This window comes from Polyodon spathula, chromosome 4 (genome assembly GCF_017654505.1).
Source record: "Polyodon spathula isolate WHYD16114869_AA chromosome 4, ASM1765450v1, whole genome shotgun sequence".
Classification (NCBI taxonomy): domain Eukaryota; kingdom Metazoa; phylum Chordata; class Actinopteri; order Acipenseriformes; family Polyodontidae; genus Polyodon; species Polyodon spathula.
The window spans coordinates 12,126,764-12,148,190 of record NC_054537.1 but is presented as its reverse complement, the minus strand read 5'-3'; the positions used below and the strand labels follow the sequence as shown (position 1 = coordinate 12,148,190).

General features: G+C 34.9%; 1 protein-coding gene across 1 annotated transcript; it reads left to right on the top strand.

Moving 5' to 3' along the window:
- Positions 1-1,084: 1,084 nt before the first annotated feature.
- Positions 1,085-10,697, top strand: LOC121314184 (CD226 antigen-like). The gene is made up of 6 exons (XM_041247195.1): positions 1,085-1,464; positions 5,901-6,227; positions 7,923-8,261; positions 9,114-9,222; positions 9,647-9,701; positions 9,814-10,697. The coding sequence occupies exons 1-6, from the start codon at positions 1,419-1,421 to the stop codon at positions 9,937-9,939; spliced, it is 1,002 nt and encodes a 333-aa protein (XP_041103129.1). The 5' UTR covers positions 1,085-1,418; the 3' UTR covers positions 9,940-10,697.
- The last annotated feature ends 10,730 nt before the right edge of the window (positions 10,698-21,427 follow it).

Here is a 21,427-nt window from a genome sequence, read left to right as displayed (position 1 = left end):
TATTAATGTCTGACTGTACCAAACAGTGTAGATGTTCATATTATCAACATGCATGGCCATAACAGTTGATTCTATTTATATGAAAAAATGGTATTGTAGCGTTTTTGGATTCTGATACAGAAATGAGACTGCAAGAGTGAGTAGATGAAGGCCCAAGCCGTTTTATTTAAAATGAGCACAAAATAAAACCATAAAGTGAGGAGAAAGGAACTGGGAGTCAAATGAAAATAAATTATTTTATATTGCTAGTATTTGTTTCCTTTGATCCCTTTCCTCTTCTATCTCTATGTCTCCCCAAACACACCCTTCTCTGTCGCTCCTGCTGTCTCTCCACTCCTTGTTTTTCCTTGCACTCCCTTATATGCCCTCTCTTCCCTTGTCCCCGTCTTTCACACCAAACCTGCACCCCAATTCTCCACATACATCCACACACATCCCCAATGCGACCCCTGCATGCACACACACAACATGCAACCCCTGCATGCATACACCCACCATGCAACCCCTTGCACACATACACTCACCATGCAACCCCTTGCGTGCGCACGCACACACACGCTCTACACTATCCTGATCCCCCCCCCCCCCTGCATTAATTGCTGCACCACACCATAACCGCAGTATACTGTGACATGCCTTGAGGTATCGCAAGTTTACCATGGTACCAAGGCCATTTATCATGGACCTCACTATTAGGTTGGTGTAACTGGCATTAGTTTACAAGATCTATATACTATATATGTATGAGAAAGTAAAAGGATTTATTAAATATTAAGAAAAAAGGACATCAATTTGAATCATCAATAGGAAAAATAAGTGGGCTGAGCTACCCACTGCATATGAAACTCATACTAATTTATTTTATTACAAAAAGTAAAAAAAGAATAATTTGTAATTTAGTAATGTAACCACTGGAAACCTTTCAGCATTCACATAAAAAAAAATTCCCAGAAATGTACGCAGTTTTTTGTAATATTTTTATTTGCATACAGTGTTATACTTGTATATCCGATAAAGCATTCACCTGAAGCATTCAGTACTAGCTTTGCACACTTCATTGTATGTACTGTGAGATTTTTGATTGACCTATTTTAGCATCAAAGTTTTGTATTCCTTCTGTAAAAAAAAAAAAAAAGGTAAACTCACGTTTGAGTGTGATCCACTGTCTTAAAATAAGTGATCAAGTCAGGAGAACAATACATAAGAAATTAAACAGCTTTTTTTCATGGGACTTACCTTTTGATTACAGTTTTGTTTTTGATCTTGTGTCATCCAGCTCTGATGTTCAGTTCCTTGTACTGCATGCCCTGTTCTGTTTAGCCTGCATAATATACTGGAACAGGAAGCTCTGGTTAGTACCTAACCATTCAACTGAAATGTTCACATCTACTGAATAAAGAACAACGGAGGCTGCAATAATGGATTATCTGTTGCTGGTTATGATTCTTTTCAGGTTACACAAAGGTAAGCGTTTAAATTCCTTGATCCTGGATTTAGTTTTTTAAGATGAAATGATGTGGAAAATGGAAAATTATGGTTCTAATTGTATCTGCAAAAGGATCTGCAAAGCATGTGACTTGTAGAGTTCTTACCGAAAGTAATTAGTAAAATGTAGTTATTTCAGTACAAACTATAAGGAGAAAAACGTGTAATGGACCTGGTCCAAATAATTAAGCATGGTATTTTAAAATGTGTCCCAAAAGCATAGTATAGATTATGATAGTAGGATTTTTTAAAGTATATTTTCACCTATTTTACCATTTATACTATATACTCTGATATAATTCTAAAGTAGTTTCTATTTCAGAATAAATATTATTTATAACTCAATACCGCATGGACTGTTTAACAGCCAGTCTGACTGACTTTGGTACAGGGCTAACAGTACAGTAGGTGAATCCCCATGAGATTATGGTTATATAGGTAATTTTTTAGAACTTTTTTTGCTTCAGATTTAAACCTACAATTTAGCTGTATGTGGCATCCCCTGCAACTTATTGTCAAGATGAATCTTTTTCAACATCTTTAAATTACATATACATATTATTAACAATGAATACATTAATTGCATGTGTTGCAAGAATACATATTAAACTACATTATGTAACCTAAAGCAGTCCTTTTATATTCTTTTGTGGATTAGTAATGTTTTGTACGTGCAACATTATAACCTCAGTAAAAAAACAAAAAGGTTAAAAAAAACCTATACTCTGATATTATTACCAGTAGGTTTATTAATTGATTAATTTGAAATTAAGTATGTATACACATACATTTGATTTGACCTACTTATCTGATAGGTCAGGAAACTGACATAGAACACTTTTAGAGAAAGACATCCAAAAACACAGTGGCATAATAAGGCCTCGAGCCAAACAATTAGCTTTAAAAAAAAATGCTCTACAGTGGGACCTTTTAGAATAAAGAAATATTTCCAGGTTATACAGTATTTCATATAACTACATTTACAGGTTTTCAAAATCACAAGCATCTGCCTTGTGGGTTGCATACTGTATATACGTGTAGTTCATCTGGTGCTGTGTGTGACATTTTCAGCATACAGTCTGCGCTTGAAAAGTTTGTAGACAGTAAAGGAAGTGTCCCAGAGTGACTTATTTCTGAGTGAAAATGTAATTCTAAGATGACAACAAACACCGTCTTAAATGTTAAGCATTTCTCCCCCCCTGTGGAACTGCTGGTGTAGAGTTTTCATAGTCTTGTCCAAACATTGCAACACAGAATAGCCCATGCTTTTTTATGTTATTTGGTATTTTTTAATTTAAAATGTATCATCTTTGGATTAGATAAAACAAGTTATTGTCTGTCTTCAAATTAACGTTCTTTAAATCTCTCAACTGCAGTATTTTTATTTTATTTTTAAATAAAAGATGCCACACAGATTTATATATCTGTTAAACCAGGTGACACAACAACAATCAAGGCCCTTTTCAAATGCCTAGCTGATGTTAGAAGCTGGATGTCTTAGAATTTCTTAGTTAAATTTGACAATTTCGACCGAAGGGACTTTTTCGACCTGAAAAAAGAAACAAGGACCAGGGGTCACAAATGGAGATTAGACAAAGGGGCATTCAGAACAGAAAATAGGAGGCACTTTTTTACACAGAGAATCGTGAGGGTCTGGAATAGCTCCCCAGTAATGTTGTTGAAGCTGACACCTGGGGATCCTTCAAGAAGCTGCTTGATGAGATTCTGGGATCAATAAGCTACTAACAAGCAAACGAGCAACATGGACTGAATGGCCTCCTCTCGTTTGTAAACTTTCTTATGTTCTTATGTTCTTAAGTCAAATATTGGTCTAGGTATGCTAAAATCAAATGTAAAATCAAAAGTGAAAAACCTGGGGGTTATTTTTGAACTTTCCTTTGAACCACATATAAAATACATTACTAGAGTGTTCTTCTATCATTATAAGAAACATTGCAAAAGTTAGATCATTCTTGTCTTTGGAAGATGCAAAGAAATTAGTACATGCTTTTATTTTTTCTAGGTTAGATTACTGTAATGCCTTATTTTCTGGACTTACAAGTCATGTTATATCACGCCTACAGCTAGTTCAAAATGCTGCTGCTAGAATGCTAACTAGAACAAAAAAAGGGCTCACATTACGTCTGTGTTAGCATCATTGCATTGGCTTCCTGTGCATTACAGAATTGATTTTAAAATTCTATTACTAATTTTTAAAGTACTGAATGGACTATCTCCAACAATATCTAAATAATATGCTAATTCCTTATCAGCCTGAATGCACTCATAGATCTGCAAATGTTAGCCTTTTATGTATTCCGAGGGTGAATGGTAAAAGGATGGGAGAGGCTGCTTTCTGTTCTAGTACCTTTTTAATATAGCTTTTCCATAACATTTTTATGTTTTATTCTGAATTTTATTGTTACTTCAGTTTTTAATAATTGTACTCTTTTCTTTCTGTTTATTATTGTATTGTTGTATTTTTTTCTGTATGTAAACCACTTTGAATTGTATTGTACATGAATTGCGCTATACAAATAAAGGATTATTATTATTATTATTTATTATTATTATTATTATTATTTATTATTATTATTATAAATAATAAGCCATCATTTATTATGTCTAAACTCTGTTTAACAATTTTACACATTCAGCAGTTTTCTCTATTTATCACTTGGGATATTTATTTGTTGTCCCTGTCGCACTGACACTATAGATCAGGGTAGGGTAGTGATACTCTGTTCTGGTCTTTGTGTGGCCGAACAACTGAGGACCTCACTGAAAGACCTGGGGCTCGTTTCTATAGTGAGAATGCGTAAGTACAAATACGAAAGGTCTTACGACACATTATCACCTCCAATTTCGAACAATTGTCATGCATTTCTATATTCCATTTGAGTCAAACTTGTTTTAGAATTGAAATTCGAAAGATAGGCTTGTACATGCCTCGGTCATTCTTTCTAGGAAAATAAAGGGAATTGACAAAATGTGAAAGATATTGGAAGTCGAATTGCTTAATTAGCAATTAAATACACTTAAAATAGCATTTTAATTAAATTCTACGAAATCCTGGTTTTATTTACAAATAAGGGAATTGTGTCGCCCAAATGCTTATAATGAAAACTTTTATCATGTTCCCTTCACTGTAAATACAAATGTAATTTGGTATAATTTAATTAAAACTCTATTAATAATAAAATGAATCATGGTTATACCAGCAGTTTTTAACTATTCTATAAATATTTCGTCTAATAGTTAAAAAGTACAATTCTTATGGAGCTGTCAGGGCTTGTTTTCAAAGATATCAGCACTGGTACAAACCAATGGAATACTTTGTTTGTGTGTATTTTTAATAACAAGAAAATATATGCACACCTGCCTCCTAATTATGAACGCAATGAACTCATTGGTTGCTCACTTTGAGACTTGCGAGTGGTTATAACTAGGGCTCGGAAAATTCACATATCAAGAATTTCACGGAAATCATGTATTTGATTGCCTACCGTGGAAAATGTGCATTTTATTTTCCTTACAGTATTTTACATTACTCTTCACCTCCCCTGTTCATTTCGTAGTTTTGTCAAGTAGAAGCAGTGCCGCAGTGGGTGCGTTAAGTAACTGAGAGGCTCAGAGCGAGAATTGTTCCGCTCACTCAGATCACTGGTGAAATTCGCTCTGCAGAGCTCTGATCTGCTGAGCATGCTGTTAAGTGTGTTCTTTCACCTAGCTGCTCTCAATTGCTCAATTACTATGTATACATGGTCTGGCATCAATGCTGTGCAGTTGCTTACTACGGCAAAAGGGCCAAACAGATTCCTCATACTGTACAATGACATTTCTACATACTAATTGACATGTACGCTGTGTGTAAAGAAACACACACGCCTTGTCATTTCAGGTTTACGTTTCTCCCGTATTTAATATTTTGGGATTTGAGGCAGCAAAATAGGCTATGGAAATTACACAGTCATTTGAATTAATATGTCAACATAAGTTTTTTTTAAAGGTTTACAAAACTCAAAAATGTTGCTGAAATTGCCATTCAAGGTTGCTTTTAAAAAATCTGTTTGGTCTACTTGTTACTTTAACTTTTTTGCAGCCAACAAAGGTCATTTTTTATAGCACCTTTCATAGTGGACCACCATCACAAAGCGCTTTACAGAGGTAGACTGTGAACTGTGCATTACATGCAGAGTCACTTACAAGACACATTTTGGGTATGAACTCTCCCCTTTGTGTTCAAACCTGAAGTTGGCTTTCCACATGCTTTGTAATTTAAATAATGGACACTAATATCCTGCCTTTTTGGGTTTTTTTTGGGGGGGTGCAATGGTACAGCATGCTACCTTTCCTTGTTATATACATACTGTAAGTACCACATCATCATATGGATTGTTGTTTCTGTATTTCAGGTGCAACATTGATAGCAGACACAACTGTAAAGATGGAGCAAAACCTAACACTGAAATGCGAGTGTCCTTGGTCAGGTAATCTGAGCCAGATTAACTGGGAAAGAAAGTCAGGCTCTAAAAAAGAACTGGTTGCTGTTTACCATAAACAACATGGCTTGAAATTATTCAACAAATACGAAAGAAGAATTGTGTTCCTCAATTCATCGTCAATGGATGGGAGCATCACTATCATAAATGCCTCAGCTGAAGATCTAGGTCTTTATCAATGCTCCATACAAACATTTCCAAAAGGATCATGGACAAAACTTCTCCTGGTGGAGAATTCAGGTAATGTATTTTCAGTAGACGTTTAAAATACCTAGATGTAAATGAGGAGAAAAACCAATGGGGGAGTCACTGTGGAGGTAACAATGATTTTTGAAACACGGGCCCTTTATAAAAAAAATACAAAACCGAGATGGAGAGAGGAAGGATTCAAACTCAGAACTATGGTCACAGATCTAGTTATCGCTAGGTTTTCAGGGTTTTGGGTGAGCAATTTAAGACAGTCTACAATTGTGAGCATACCCAGCCTTGGATTCATGGGTGCTTTCAACAGTAATTTGGGTATGCAATAACCATTTAAAGCAAAACAAGTACTGTACTTTCTCAGTTGATTTAAGTCGTATTCAACCTAAAAGCTTTTTACTTTTAAAATAAATAGATCAAAAAGTTACTTTAAGTGAACAATTGAAAATATTGGATGACTTAACACATTTTTCAAACTGGCAGCAGTTCATAAATCACATTTTCAATATATATATATATATATATATATATATATATATATATATATATATATATATATATATATATATATATATATATATTTCATGACATCATCTACACAAGTTAGATTATTTACTGGAAATAGTTTAAATATGAGAAGAGTCCATTTTAAGCAAGCAGTTGTCTTGCCATTTACAAGCTATTGACAACTGTTCATTATACACCAAGCAACATTGCTAATGCAAGAGGGCATTGACATTGTAAATAGTTCAAAGTGTAGTTCAGTTTAAAAACAACAGGGAACAGAAAGTGATCCTGATTCTGTGTTTTTTCTTTGTTTTAAGGTACTTATTTTTTAGTTTTGGCTACATTTTTAAATCACATCTTATTGTTTTATTTGTAATATTAATACTTTCTTTATAAATTCCTGACAGTACTTTTCCAATATAGTTTAATTTAGCTTTGATATATATATTTTTTTATTCATACCCACAAAGTCTATCTGACAAAGTTAAATCAGCAGAGCAAAAGCTGATAGCCCAACTCATGACCGGTACAATTATTCAACTTTCAAATTGCTCTCCCACTTCCCCTTTCCATTTCACTTAAGCACTTTTTTATTTTCTCTTTGTTCTCTTTTATCACTATTTGATTTAATTTAAACCTCATTAATACAGTTAGATTACTAACCTCTCCCCAGGTACAAAAAATTCAGTCAGTAAGACGCTTCTCAAACATTGAACGATCATTGGCATCCTCTAGACGTGACTGTATAGTGGGGGTATAAATATGAATAAGCAAAACACTGACAATGTATTTATTTTATTGGACATTTATTGGACATTTAGTTTCTGATTCTGTGGATTTAGAATTAGCTTAGTGCAGCAGTACACTGATTTTGCAGGAGAGACAGGGTAAAGACTCCATAATCTGTTTCCAAAAATGAATGTACAGCAGATTAATCTACGTGTTAAAAATACAAGAAATAACAAGATAAACATAGAGAAAATATAGAGAAAATAAGTCTTTAATTATTAAGTTGTTGAAGCAGAATTGCAGTAAAACATCTAAATATGATGGGTTTTACACCCGACAATACATAGGATTTAAATGCATAGTCTTAAAGGGAACTATTGTATTAACCTGATATCTTTACACTTTTTGAAGTAATTTGCTTTCTTTTGCTAGACAATTCAGTATTATGAGGAGCGGTCAGATCAAAATGAACCCAAAATGAAATTACTTTATTTCCAGATGGATTTGGTAACAGAAAGCCTGATTCTGAGGAGATAGTACAGAAAGGTCATCATTTCATGCTAAGATGCCACTATGTTCTGAATGGAACTGTTTACCACGTGACCTTTGAAAGGATTAGAGAGAAACATAAAGACACTATAGCTTTCTGCAGTTTCTCTGATGGAAAAATCATTGGATCCGATTATAAAGAGCGGACACTGGTAAACTGCAGCAGAGCACGAAGTATCAACCTGCTGTTGATGAATATAACTTTAAACGATGAAGGGCTTTACCAGTGTCACTTCAGCACTGACCAGGGAAATCACACGACAACTATATCTTTGAGTGTGAGAAAAGGTAAGAATACACTGTAGATGTAAATGTGAACATCAAGGTGTTAAGAATGTATCTCTAGAGTGAGTCGGACACTTTGTCACTCAGTCTCTCTTCCATTCCACACGTAGATATAGATATGATGCAGTCTTGCTCTGGGGAGGAAATATAAACCAGATGCTAGAATTCAGTAAATGCATTATATCTATCTGTCAGTATATGGCATCATTGGAACCAACAATATAAAAGTGAAAGAAATTGATTAAGCTGTATTTATGTTGCCCATTTTGTGCAAGTGAATATTAATAAAAATATATATTACAAAAATATTTATTTGCACAAAATGGTCTAGAAATGCAGTTTCACTTTAAACAAAGTTCATTACACTGGCAAATTTAAATAAAATTATTTGTCTTTCAACTGCTCCAAGGTTATGTATTTGACTAGAATTAGTTATTCACAGGCAAAAATAATAAGTTTACTATTTATATAATAATAGTTTTGCATTTTATAGATAAGATACAGTCATAATTTATTGTATTTGTATAAGTAAAGGTCCACACATGTGATGCCTTTTGAACACTCTAGATCGGAATATGAATCTCAGCTGTGCCAGTAAAATCTTTCATTTTAATCTACTGTTTAAAACTTCAGGATAGGCCAAAAATTGTGCAACATAGGAATTGTTGTTTTATTGCATCGAATGTCAAGTTGTTGTGCTTGTTTTGACATGAGTGATGAACATTTTTTAAAGTTTAACCTAAACAAAAGTGACTGTTAAGCAATTTTTTGGCCAACACTGTATTGTATTTCTTCCTCTTAATGAACACAATCCAGATACATACTTTTTATATTTGCGTTGTCTCATTATTGCAGAAATAAATGAGTTTATGAAAATAATACTCATCTATGTTGGAGCTGGAGCTGGTGGGCTGGTTGTTTTAGCAGTGATCATCATCGCTACAGTGGTGGTGTGTCAGAAAAGGCAAGTCACAGCACATTGCATTGAAATTTATTAATATTTAAAAAACTATTTCACATAGTATAAAAAACTTTTTTAGTTTTAAAACTATTTATAGTCTTGTTTGTTTAAAAAAATAATAATAATTTCACCATATTTGTATTTTTTAATTTGCTTAACATATATTTTATTAAGTGCAACTGAATCTAAAATAGTCAATAAAAGAAAGCCAATTAACAGATTCAGAGTTCATGCGAAGGTAACATGAGGAGGCAGATGAATAATAATAATAGGCTTTAATTCCCTTTCCAATAGTAGTCTTACCCTCCCACTGCTGGATGTCTTATGAGGAATAGAGAAAAGCCTGTCAAGGACAACAAGGTGTTAAAATGCAATTCATAACCAGATACAAATAACAACCTGAAATATTATATTTCTTTTCCTGTAGGAGACGAAGGAAAAGAATGAGAAATAGAGCCAAGCTAGATGTTCCAAAAAGACGGGTAAATATAGTTTATACTTCTGTATAGTTGAATTAATACTAGTGCTGTTAGTTACCAGATTAATAATGATGAACACTTCATTTACAATACATTATTCATATTTTTCTTTCAGCACATAAACAACTACGAACATGCAGCTGTCTATGACAGAATGACAAAACCCCCAAGATGTCAAAACAAAGAGGACGTTTATGTAAATTTTCAGAAACCTCCACGTCGGACAAAGAAGAAAACATGAGTTTGCTGACTGTGTGACTTTTTACCCACAGTGTATAAAACACACCCATCATGCCTCTTTGCGATTTGAACTGACTAGTGGATTGCTTTCATTCGTAAGAGGTTTTGTATGTTTATTTGTAGACAAAACATTCCCCAAACCATATTAAGAGAAAGCAAGAAATCTGCTAACCTGGCATAAGTCAGCAGGATGTAGTAAAACAACAATACAGTACTTAAGAAAACACATGTTAAACAGCATTTGAGATGATTAGTCTGTATTTACCCTTGTACATTTTACCAGTTCACCATTGTACATTTCCACACTAATTCTGCAGTTTCCCCATGCTTTTCCAATGGTTACACTATCCATTTATCATAGTCTACTATAGTTTGCCTTGTTTCTTAATATGTTATACCATACCTGTCTGGGCTTTACAATTTTTACCTAAGCTTTCTTTCTTATACTTTTCTATTTTAATATTAGAAACTTTTATAATGGAAAGATGAAAACAAATCCACTTGTAGATTTCAGTTTTTATTTACTGTTGCTTGGACAAGATAAAAGGGGTATCCAGTGTGGTCCAGTCAATGGGCATCCAACTCTGAGACAAAGTCTTAAAGATAGTGTTCTACTGATATGTATAACTCACTTATACTGAGAATATCTGTAAATTGTTACAACATTGGATCACACATATATTTTGTATCTTGAATATTAATAATATAAATGATATCTTTATTTTTTATATAGCACCTTTCATAGTGGACCACCGTCACAAAGCGCTTTACAGAGGTGGGCTGTGAACGGTGCATTATATGCAGAGTCACTTACAATAGGACATTGTTACTGAAAGATTAATGTAATCCAGCTGTATCTAACAAATAACCACAGAACATTGAATAATAGTTTGTTGCTATTTTTTTGTATTGCACTTAGAATATTATTTTGTATTGTAAATGCATATGTATATATACTGCATATATGTACACCCTAATATCGTACCAGTTTGTTGTAGTTTTTCCTTGTGTTATATATATATATATATATATATATATATATATATATATATATATATATATATATATATATATATATATACACACACACACATATATATATATATATATATATATATAGCACCTCCAAAATTATTGACACCCTTGATAAAGATGAGCAAAAAAGGCTGTATAAAATAAACAACACAGGTAATGAGTAATTAAATCTGCATTAACATTTTACTTTTTTAAGTACATCTCAGTCTTATGGAACTGTATTGTGACCTTCCATGGCTTCCTGTTTCACTGGGGTATAAAAATGAGGTAGCACGCATGTAAAATCCATTTGTCATCCATCACCATGGGGAAAGTAAAAAAACTCACAAATGAAGAGACAAATGGTTATTGACCTTCATAAATCAGGCAATGGGTACAAAAAATAGCTAAAAACCTAAATATACCACTTACCTCTATTAGGGCAATAATTAAGAAGTTAAAAACCAGTGGAACAGTGGTAAATCTGCCTGGTAGAGGACGCAAGTGCATGTAGCCCCCACCCACTTTGAGGAAGATGGTTCAGGAAGCAAAGAAGTACCTAAAGGCCACAGTTGGAGAATTACAGAACTTAGTTGCATCTTTGGGTCACCAAGTCTCCAAATCTACAATTAGACGCCACCTCCATGCAAATAGCCTATTGGAAGGGTTCCCAGAGAAAAGCCTTTTTTGAGAGCAAGCAACAAATGTAAGCCTCTGGAGCTTGCTAAACGGCATTGGCACTTGGATTGGAACCAGGTGCTAAAGTCAGAAGAGACGAAAATATAGCTCTGTGGCCACGCACACCAGCGGTGAGTTTGGCATCAAAAGAAGGATGCATATTCAGAAAAGAACCTCATACCTACTGTAAAATATGGTGGTGGATCTTTGATGTTATGGGGTTGTTTTGCTTCCACTGGTCCTGGGGCCCTTGTTAAGGTCAACAGCATCATGAACTCTACCAAGTACCAGGACATTTTAGCCAAAAAACCTGGTTTGCTCTGCCAGGAGGCTGAAACTTGGCCGCAAGTGGATCTTCCAGCAAGACAATGCACCCCAAGCACACATCAAAATCTACAAAGAAATTGTTAATTGACCACACAATCAACATTTTGTAATCTGTCTCCAGACTTGAATCCCATTGAAAACCTGTTGTTTGAATTGAAGAGGGCAATCCATAAGCTCAGACCAAAGGATATCAAGGATCTGGAAAGATTCTGTATGGAGGAATGGTCTAAGATCCCTTCCAATGTGTTCTTCAATCTCATAAAAAAGGTTCAGTGTTGTTATCCTTGCAAGGGAGGGTGCACAAAGTACTAAAAACAAGGGTGACAATAATTGTGACACTTATTTTTTTGGAAATTTAATTTATAATTTGAGAAATGTGTAACTTTGATTGATTCCCTTGAATCATCAATAAAGTACAACATATTCCACGTTGGAAAATTACAATATAGCTCGTTACCTGTGTTGTTTATTTTATACAGCCTTTTTTGCTCATCTTTATCAAAGGTGCCAATAATTTTGGAGGTGACTGTGTGTGTGTGTGTGTGTGTATATATATATATATATATATATATATATATATATATATATATATATATATATATATATATTCACATTGCAGCCCTTCTTTTGTTCTCTAATAAAATTAGGGGAGGCTTATCAGGAAGACAAATAAATTGTTTAAACTCCTACAGTGCGTTGTTCGTATACTGGCTTACAGATTTTTACATACCCAGACAACATTTAATCAAGAATAATCACACAGAGTTTATTAATGCTTAAAATGAATCAAGCAGTCCCTGAGTGGCTAATCCAGGTAAAGTACTGCCAATGGGAGCGCAGGATGAGTCACACAGCTTGGACGGTGCCGGTGCGCGTCCAGGCTGTGCAAAGAGGTTGAACTTTGCTGGGGACCCTAAAGAGGTATCACATTTGTTCTGATGCTGCCGAGGTAGAAGATGGGAAACCAGCAGGGACTCCTTCTCCTCATCATGCAACAGCGATCCCTACTGGCCAGACACCAAGCACATTCAGTGGATAAAAAGCAGGGCTGATCTCTGTTCTCCGATCGGTAGCCCGCCCACCTCTGCTTTGAATTGCTTGGCGTAAAAGTGATTCTGGCTTCAAGATCAGAGGACACGCACATGCCCTCAGAACGTATGTCCTGTGTGGGGACCCACTGCGGTGAGGAGAAAAAACATAATTGGATATTCCAAATAGGGGGGAAAATAAATATAAATAAGGTCACTAAATTAAAAAAAAAAAATGGATCGTGATCGCAGATCAATGTTGAATCTTGGCCCATAGACAATCCGGGCAGTCTGCTGTCTGCTCAAACTAACAGCATTAATACTATAAAGCAATATGGTTATTAGCTGTTGTCTAAATTGCTATTTCAGGTTTGTCACACGCACCCACAATGTTTAGAACTCACACCATCGCCTTTTATTTAATGTACTATGCCTAGATTTGATGTATTTGCATTGTTTTTGTACTGTTTGTATTTAATGTTCCTCATATATGTAAAGTGCTTTGTGATGGTGGTCCACTAGGAAAGGTGTTATATAAAATAAAGATTGATTGAACGTGTAACCGCCAAAAGCAAAACTAGACTAAAGCATACAATATAAAAACCTCTCTATAGCTAAATATAATAATCCTATCCTTATGGCATTATGCTTCAATACAGGTGAGCTACAAATGCAAGATTATGCTAAACAAACTAAAAGGCTCTGAATACAACACCAGCAATCAGCTTCACAAGGAGATCGCCAGTAGGCGGACCAGCTGTCTGTGTTACCAAACTCAACTGCAGCTTTGCCTCGATACTTATAGGACTTAAGTAAACCTAAAACATATGGCTTTTTAGACATTAAAATTAATACTATACTTTCTAATGTCAGGGTACTTCTTAAAATGAATAATATGCAGCACCATGCTTTCCCTATTTTTCTAAATCCAAGATATATGAGGTCATTTTTAACACTGATAATGGCTCCGGTACTATGGAGTTCTATCACTTGGTTAAGCTAAAGATTATAAAGACGAGGTGCCCCAGATTTAAAGCACCCATTCTGTCAGTTAGTCCTGCCTTGGTTTAAAATATATTGTTCTGGTACTATAGAGTTCTATCATACCCTTCAGACAGGAATAAATAGCCAACCTGTCTTTAAGTTAAACATCTCTGTGTCAGTAAATTTAGCTTTGCTTGGTACATTCTTAGATAAAGTTTACAGGGAAGTAGCCCCTATCTGGGTTAAGCTGCTTCTTGCTGTTAAGAGACTTTAGCAACAAGCACATTCCTAAGGGGCACTCTTACAGTTATTAAATTAGGTCATACATTTTTAGTTTTACTGAATCTTCATTTAGTCTAACACAGATTTCTGCTATAATATTTCTGCTTGTTTAACAATTTCTAAAGCAATAAAGAGTTTTACCATATTATAATATTATTGCTCTTATCGTTACTTGTAAGAATGGTCTTTTAATCACACTGTCCAGTTTGCATCCAGGATATCAGGCTGCTCCCAGCAGGAATGAGTCTGTCTGGTTCTGCTCTCAGTGGGTCAGTAAATACCACAAAGGGTTCTGGAATCCAGTGCTCAGCATCATATTTGTGGGTGACGGTTTTAAACACCTCTGCAAAATCTTGAACCCTGCTAACTGGACTCCCATCTTTGCATTGTAATTTTCCCAGTTGTGCCCATATAACTGGATAATCTGCTGCACACGCCATACATTCAATTCTCTTCACATTGTCTGGTTCAACATTTAAATGATATACCTTGTACATCATTGTATTCAAGCATGTTTTAAAATGCTTTACCATGTGCTTGCAAGCAGGGCAGGTTTTTGGTTCTGCTTTAAGCTGGGTATGTCCCTGTCTTTCGCTTTTCAGCAAGTCTCCCACAGGGAGCAATGATTCTGGACCAATAACTATGTTCATGCATTTCAATTTGATCACAGGCGGCTATTTTATTAGGTATTCCTTCCATCCAAAATATCTGAGATGGACAGAATTCATTATTTTTCATATCAATGGGTTCCTAAGCCTCATTATCATTTCCATCATCAGTGGGGAACTCCCCTCAAGAAATGAAGCTGGTTCTATTGAAGGCTAATCTACTTACTGCAGCATAAGCCTTCCATTCAAAATGAACTAGCAACGTGTATAAGAAAGCAGGGACTGTAATTGGACACTACAGGTTGTTTGCATTCGGATATTCATCTTGGACAAGCTGATAAGTGATGTATAACAATACAGTACAAGAGGTACCGAGGATAGAACCTTCCCTCTTTGAGCTCCAGCCCATTGTATTTTTTAATAAATCAAACAAGAATTCATACATTTAATAATTTATTTCAATGTCTAATTGTACCAAAAATAAACAAACACATTAACCTAACTGAATTAAACCTAATTTAATTTAAATCTATATAAACAACGCATTCAATTAAAAAAATTAAATAACAAAAAAAACAAAAACAAAAAAAAAACAGTGCCAGACAGACATAACAAAACAACAATTGCTGTTGGTGAAAATAGTATAACAGGACAAGTTTACACAAAAATAATAATTGAAAAAAAAAAAAAAAAATCCTTGTAAATGGTTTTAAGCCAACATCTGGTACTTTAAAGTACTGCAGGTTTCTGTGATCAAACTGATTTCCATCACAATAAACAAGCATGAATAAATAAAAGCAAAGTAGTGGATGGTATGGATAGGTGTAACTATTTAGTAAAATCAGAAAGGTCCCCCTGTATTTTTACTTCATCTGTAACTTCATATACTCAACTTAAATTCTGAGAATTTGGTATCAATAGAGAGTAGAATGATAGTGTTTCACGTAAAAATTGTTTATATAAAAAATCTTATAGTTTACCTATGTATTTATATTATGGGTAACCATTATGTTTATATTAAATATATAAAGGATTGTATATACCTTTTGACCACAACAGTTTTACTGCGTTAGGCTTACTAGATGATGTGTAAACACTCCTCACTGTGCCATGCACTTTTTATTATTATTATTATTATTATTATTATTATTATTATTTAGTCATTTAGCAGACGGTTTTATTCAAAACGACTTACAGAGACTTTAGTGTGACCTATGCATCTCAACTGCTGCTGCAGAGTCACTTACAATAGCATCTTGGTTATACGTCTCATCCAATGGATGGAGCACAAGGAGGTTAAGTGACTTGCTCCATGTTAATGATTACATTTTTTTCCCCTTCTTATTCATATGACAGTTTAATTGTGAGCCATACAATAGTGAAGAGACCATGATATTTGCACCTATAGAACTCAAGTACTAGTTTAATGGTATTATAGGGAAAATGGGAGCCATGACCATGCTGCTTTATAAACTGCTAAGTGGTATAAAAGGGTGTAAAATGAAGATTCTGAATCATTACTGTATGATTTTGTAATTCAGGAGTTAAGTGCATCTAGACTGAGTGCTCTCACACCACACTGCTGTAATAAATCCTGGTTTAAAACCATTGACTGAAATCTGCTTTACATCACTGCATTTTAGTTCATTAAGAAACATTTAATAAAACTACAGTTATGGTGTGAATTGCTGGCTTTTATGCATATGTGTCGCTCTTCGCGATCTAGAAGCTATATTTATATAATATATATCGTATATATATAGTGTATATAATAATATATATATATTGAATAATATAATATATATATATATTAAAGAAGACCTAGTCGGATCTATGACTTGTGTCATAAGACAGTTCCGGTTGAATATGGCCTCCAATTATATTTTGGTTACATGTTCATATTAAAAGTATTGACTCAGTATCTCATAACTGTGGTCAAGACAAAGTCCTTCTCTAAAAACTATAGTGTTCGTTTTTAGAACAGATAAATATATATATATATATATATATATATATATATATATATATATATATATATATATATATATATATATATATATATATATATATATATATCACAAACATAATTAATTAGAGTATCTTGACACCCATAAATCATTCTCAATAACCTATGTTGTTAACGGGGCACTGCATGTCTTCACTGGGGAAAATACAATTTGGACACACTATAAATGACTCTTGGCTTAAGTCTTGAGAGACTGCAATACTTGTCTAATACAAAACTGTCTTCAAGTACAATGAAGGAGGTGTTATTATTGACTCCTAAATTGCAGGTCTTTGTTTGTAACACTAGATTCCACCTGACAGAGTGAAGGAGGAACCCTGTTTTTGATATCATTTTTATTTTATTATTTCTACAGTGTATTTCACACTGTATTGGAGATGTTACATGAAGTACGTTTTTATTTTATTTTGGTGGTAATGCATCTCTACTTGGGAAGGCACTTCATAACTTCCACTTGTATCTTGGTATTTTTATATTGGTATGTAACACAAATTAAATTAAATGCACAGTCACTGGTCTGAGCAAGAACAGGAAAGAAGAGAGAACAAATATGATTAAACTAATATTTTAAACCAAACAAATGGCAATTATTGTACAGGCCTCAAAAAACTAATATCATTGTGAAAAAATACACAACAATCAAGGCAATAACGTATATCCAGTAAAATAAAACTTTGTTCCTTTACACAATGTAACAGTTTTGGTTGTTTTCACAGACCCTAATTAGTGCTAGCTTGGACTACCTAATGTTTTCTGGGTAAGGAATTCCATGACCAGTGCTCATTGGGGTAGATTAAAGCAGTTCCACTATAGGGAGTCAGCAGTAAAAAAAACCCAAAAAGTGCTTTGGGCCACCAGCTTGTGAACCTAAAATGTATTTTCCCTTCTTCACTTGCAACACTTTAACTCAGTTCCTTAGTAGAAACAGCATGGATTCTCTTGACACAACATTATGTTGTCTATTCAGTTTGCTTATTAACCTTTTCATTTACATAACGGAACAGTGAAAAAGAGGCACAGTATTGAGAAAAAAAAATCACAATACAATTAGTATTGTAGTACTGTACATTGCAGTGTAACAGCAAATGATCAATTTTGTAAGATTCTTTTTTTTTATACAAGTATAATATTCTTTAATAGAAAAAAACAACATTAAACATTTATACTCATCAGAAGAATTACAGAACCAAATAAATATATCTCTATCTTTATTACACCGATCTAGATCAGGGGTTCTCAACCTTTTTGCTGAATATCTCTGTGAGGTAACACAGTTTTGCCAGCACTTTGGCAAGCTTGGTTTCTTTTTTTTCTTTCTTTTTAGTAATTGGCAATTATTTTTTTATTTTTTTCTCCCCAATTTGGTAAGCCCAATTATTGTTTATTTGAACCCAGCTCACTGCTGCCACCCCCATGCTGACTCGGGAGGAATGAAGACAGACATGTCCTCCAAAATGTGTGCTGTCAGCTTCCTTTCACTCTGTAATGCCTGCCATGCAACCACCTCAGGAGGTGCAGTGTTGGAGGACTGCGCAGCTTTGGGCAACTTACAGGCAAGCCTGCAGGTGCCTGGCCACTCTACATGGGTTGCTGATGCATGGTGAGCTGAGGACACCCTGGCTGACCTACCTAAGCCCTCCACCCCTGGGAGCCGCTCAGCAAATTGTGTGCTGCCCCCTGGCAAGTCATGTCCAAGGTCGGCAATGGAATAGCCTGGACCCGAACTGGCGACCTCCAGGCTGTAGGGCTCCATGCAGGGTGCCTTTTACCAGATGCGCCACTTGGGAGCCCCCAGCAAGCTTGGGTTTCTTATCAGCTAAGAAAGTATGTAACTCGTTCTTGAGATTAAATATATGGGTAAGCATTCTGCCTCAAAATAGCCATCTCACCTCTGTATGCATGAGCATGGAATGGTGCTCTGCGCCCACTTCCTCACAAAGTGCAGCAAAACACCCGGAGTTTGTTGTTCTGGATTTAATAAAATTAACCAGTTTTACTGCTGTGTTCAGAACACTGTGAAGACCTGGTTCAGTATCTTCCACAGCAAGTGCTTCTCAGTGTAAAAAGCAATGTGTCCAAATAGCGCAAGGTGCACAGCTTTTATTTTTGCACAACACCAGAATGCTTTCGGGTCTTTGCTGCGGTTCCATCAGTACAGACCCCAATGCAGCTGAAGTCGTACAATCATCTAACAGTTTTAAAATATCACCTGACTTTGTTGTCTTGAGCTCCTTGCAAAACAAAAAGTCTTTCTTTATTCCCTTATTCCACACATAGCAAACATAGGTGAGTAAATGTGACATTTGTCTGTGGATTCATCGACTTGTATATCAAGATCATTACATGCAGCCGATCAATGCACTGCAAAACCGTATCTTCTGAGCTATCCTTGTGTCATTTCACATTGGTATTTTTGCCAGTTCCTTGGCCTTCTGCTCTCCAAACCTTTCCTCTACAATTTCAATGGCACACGACATTATCAACTCCTCTGCAATCGTATGTGATTTTTTTGCTTTAGCAATTTTCTACACTATGTACGATGACACTACAAGCTTTTTATCCGTGGTAGTTGTGGATTTCATTACGGCTTTAGTACCAAGCAGTTCCTTAGCCTTTCTCTCAAAAAATTAATGTTGCTTGTTTTTATATATTCCATGCTTGATAATTGTCTCTGTAATTTGGAGGTTTTCAGACATTCATTGGACAGTACTTGTGCACACTGCAGTTGAGGTATATCTCAACTTCCAGTACAAATAAAACCAAAATTCAAGTAGCTATCTTTGTATTTCCTTAATTTTGCAGGATTAATAACAACTTTATGTTTTTCACTCACCACCTCCTCGCTGTTCTTCAGCCCTTACGGTTGAACTTGTTGAAGGAAGTTCTGTATCATCATTCTGTGGGTTTTGTTGTTTTGATGCTGATGGCTGAAGTGTGTCATAAGCATGCAGGGAAAATAACACATTCTCTGGTTTAGTTTTGGAGGACCCCTTGAAACCTCCTCAAGGCCCCCTGTGGGACCACGGACCCCTGGTTGAGAACCCCTGATCTAGAGGATCTCCTTTATAAAGAAAATATTTTTAAATTAAAATACATTCATATACCTTTATACTTTCTGCACCATTTCCAAATATTATGCTTTAATGTGTTACGTGCAAAATAAACTTTGGGTACAATCGCAAAGACTACTTTTGAATCTGTACTGACTTTTATTGGCTTAGAATCATACATATATTTACAGTGGCTCTCAAAAGTATTCACCCACCTTGGACTTTTCCACATTTTATTGTTTTCCAACATGGAATCAAAATGGTTTAACTAGTTTTTTACCATTCATCAACACAAAAAAGTCCATAATGTCAAATTAAAAAATAAAATCTACAAATTGTTCTAAATTAATTACAAATATAAAACAGAAAATAATTGATTGCATATGTATTCACACCCTTTGCTATGACACACATAAATAAGCTCTGGTGCAACCAATTGTCTTTAGAAGTCACATAATTAGTTGAATGGAGTCCATCTGTGTGCAATTAATGTGTTTCACATGATTTCAGCTTAAATATACCTGTCTCTGGGAGGTCCCACAGTTGGTTAGTACATTTCCTAACAAAAACTACATCATGAAGACAAAGAAACATTAAAAGCAAATCTGGAATAAGGTTCTTCAAAAGCATCAATCAGGGGTAGAATATAAAAACATTTACAAGGTATTGAATATCCCCCGGAGCACAGTAAAGTCCATTATTAAGAAATGGAGAGAATATGGCACAACTGTGAATCTGTCTAGAACAGGCCGTCATTTCATGTTGTAACACAATAAAATGTGGAAAAGTCCAAGTGGGGTGAATACTTTTGAGAGCCACTGTACTGTAGCAGCCAAAGAAATGCACTGCTGATACAACCTTAGATGATGACATATGTCAACAAATTGCCATGTAATCCAATTTATTTTCCTATGAAATGCAAGGCATGTCTACCTTGTCCATCTAATATTGCTTCCTGGAACCGATCAATCTTTGGAAACGTTTGTTGGTGACGAGTCTCCATCTTTACTAATGTTGGGTAATTAGACTATTGTTTCATTGCAGAATAAATCCTGTCTTTCACGGCAGCATAAGGACAGGAAGAATCCTGTTGCAATTGCATCCTTATGCATTGCCAAAAGCTTAAACATATTACCTTATATCCATGATCCAGAAGTACCTTGCATATGACTGCAGTAGTCACTGTAGACAGCTGTTCTGGGTCTGACAAATACAGATCAAACTGTGGCATGATTGCAGTAAAACAACTGAGCCAGTCATTGCCCTCTCCGAAGAACAGTGCTCACGTAATACTGAACCAGATAAAACATGCCTTTATTAATAAGGAATTCAACGCTCATAATTCAACAAAAAGGAGGCCCTGCACCTGGTGCCATTACTTTTGCTGGTAAGCATATAAAAATACAACAATATTTTGTTCTATAAGCCTGCTACTAACACATCGGTATAATTTATATTTTGTGGCATGCTATTTAGTTTAACATTTTACTTT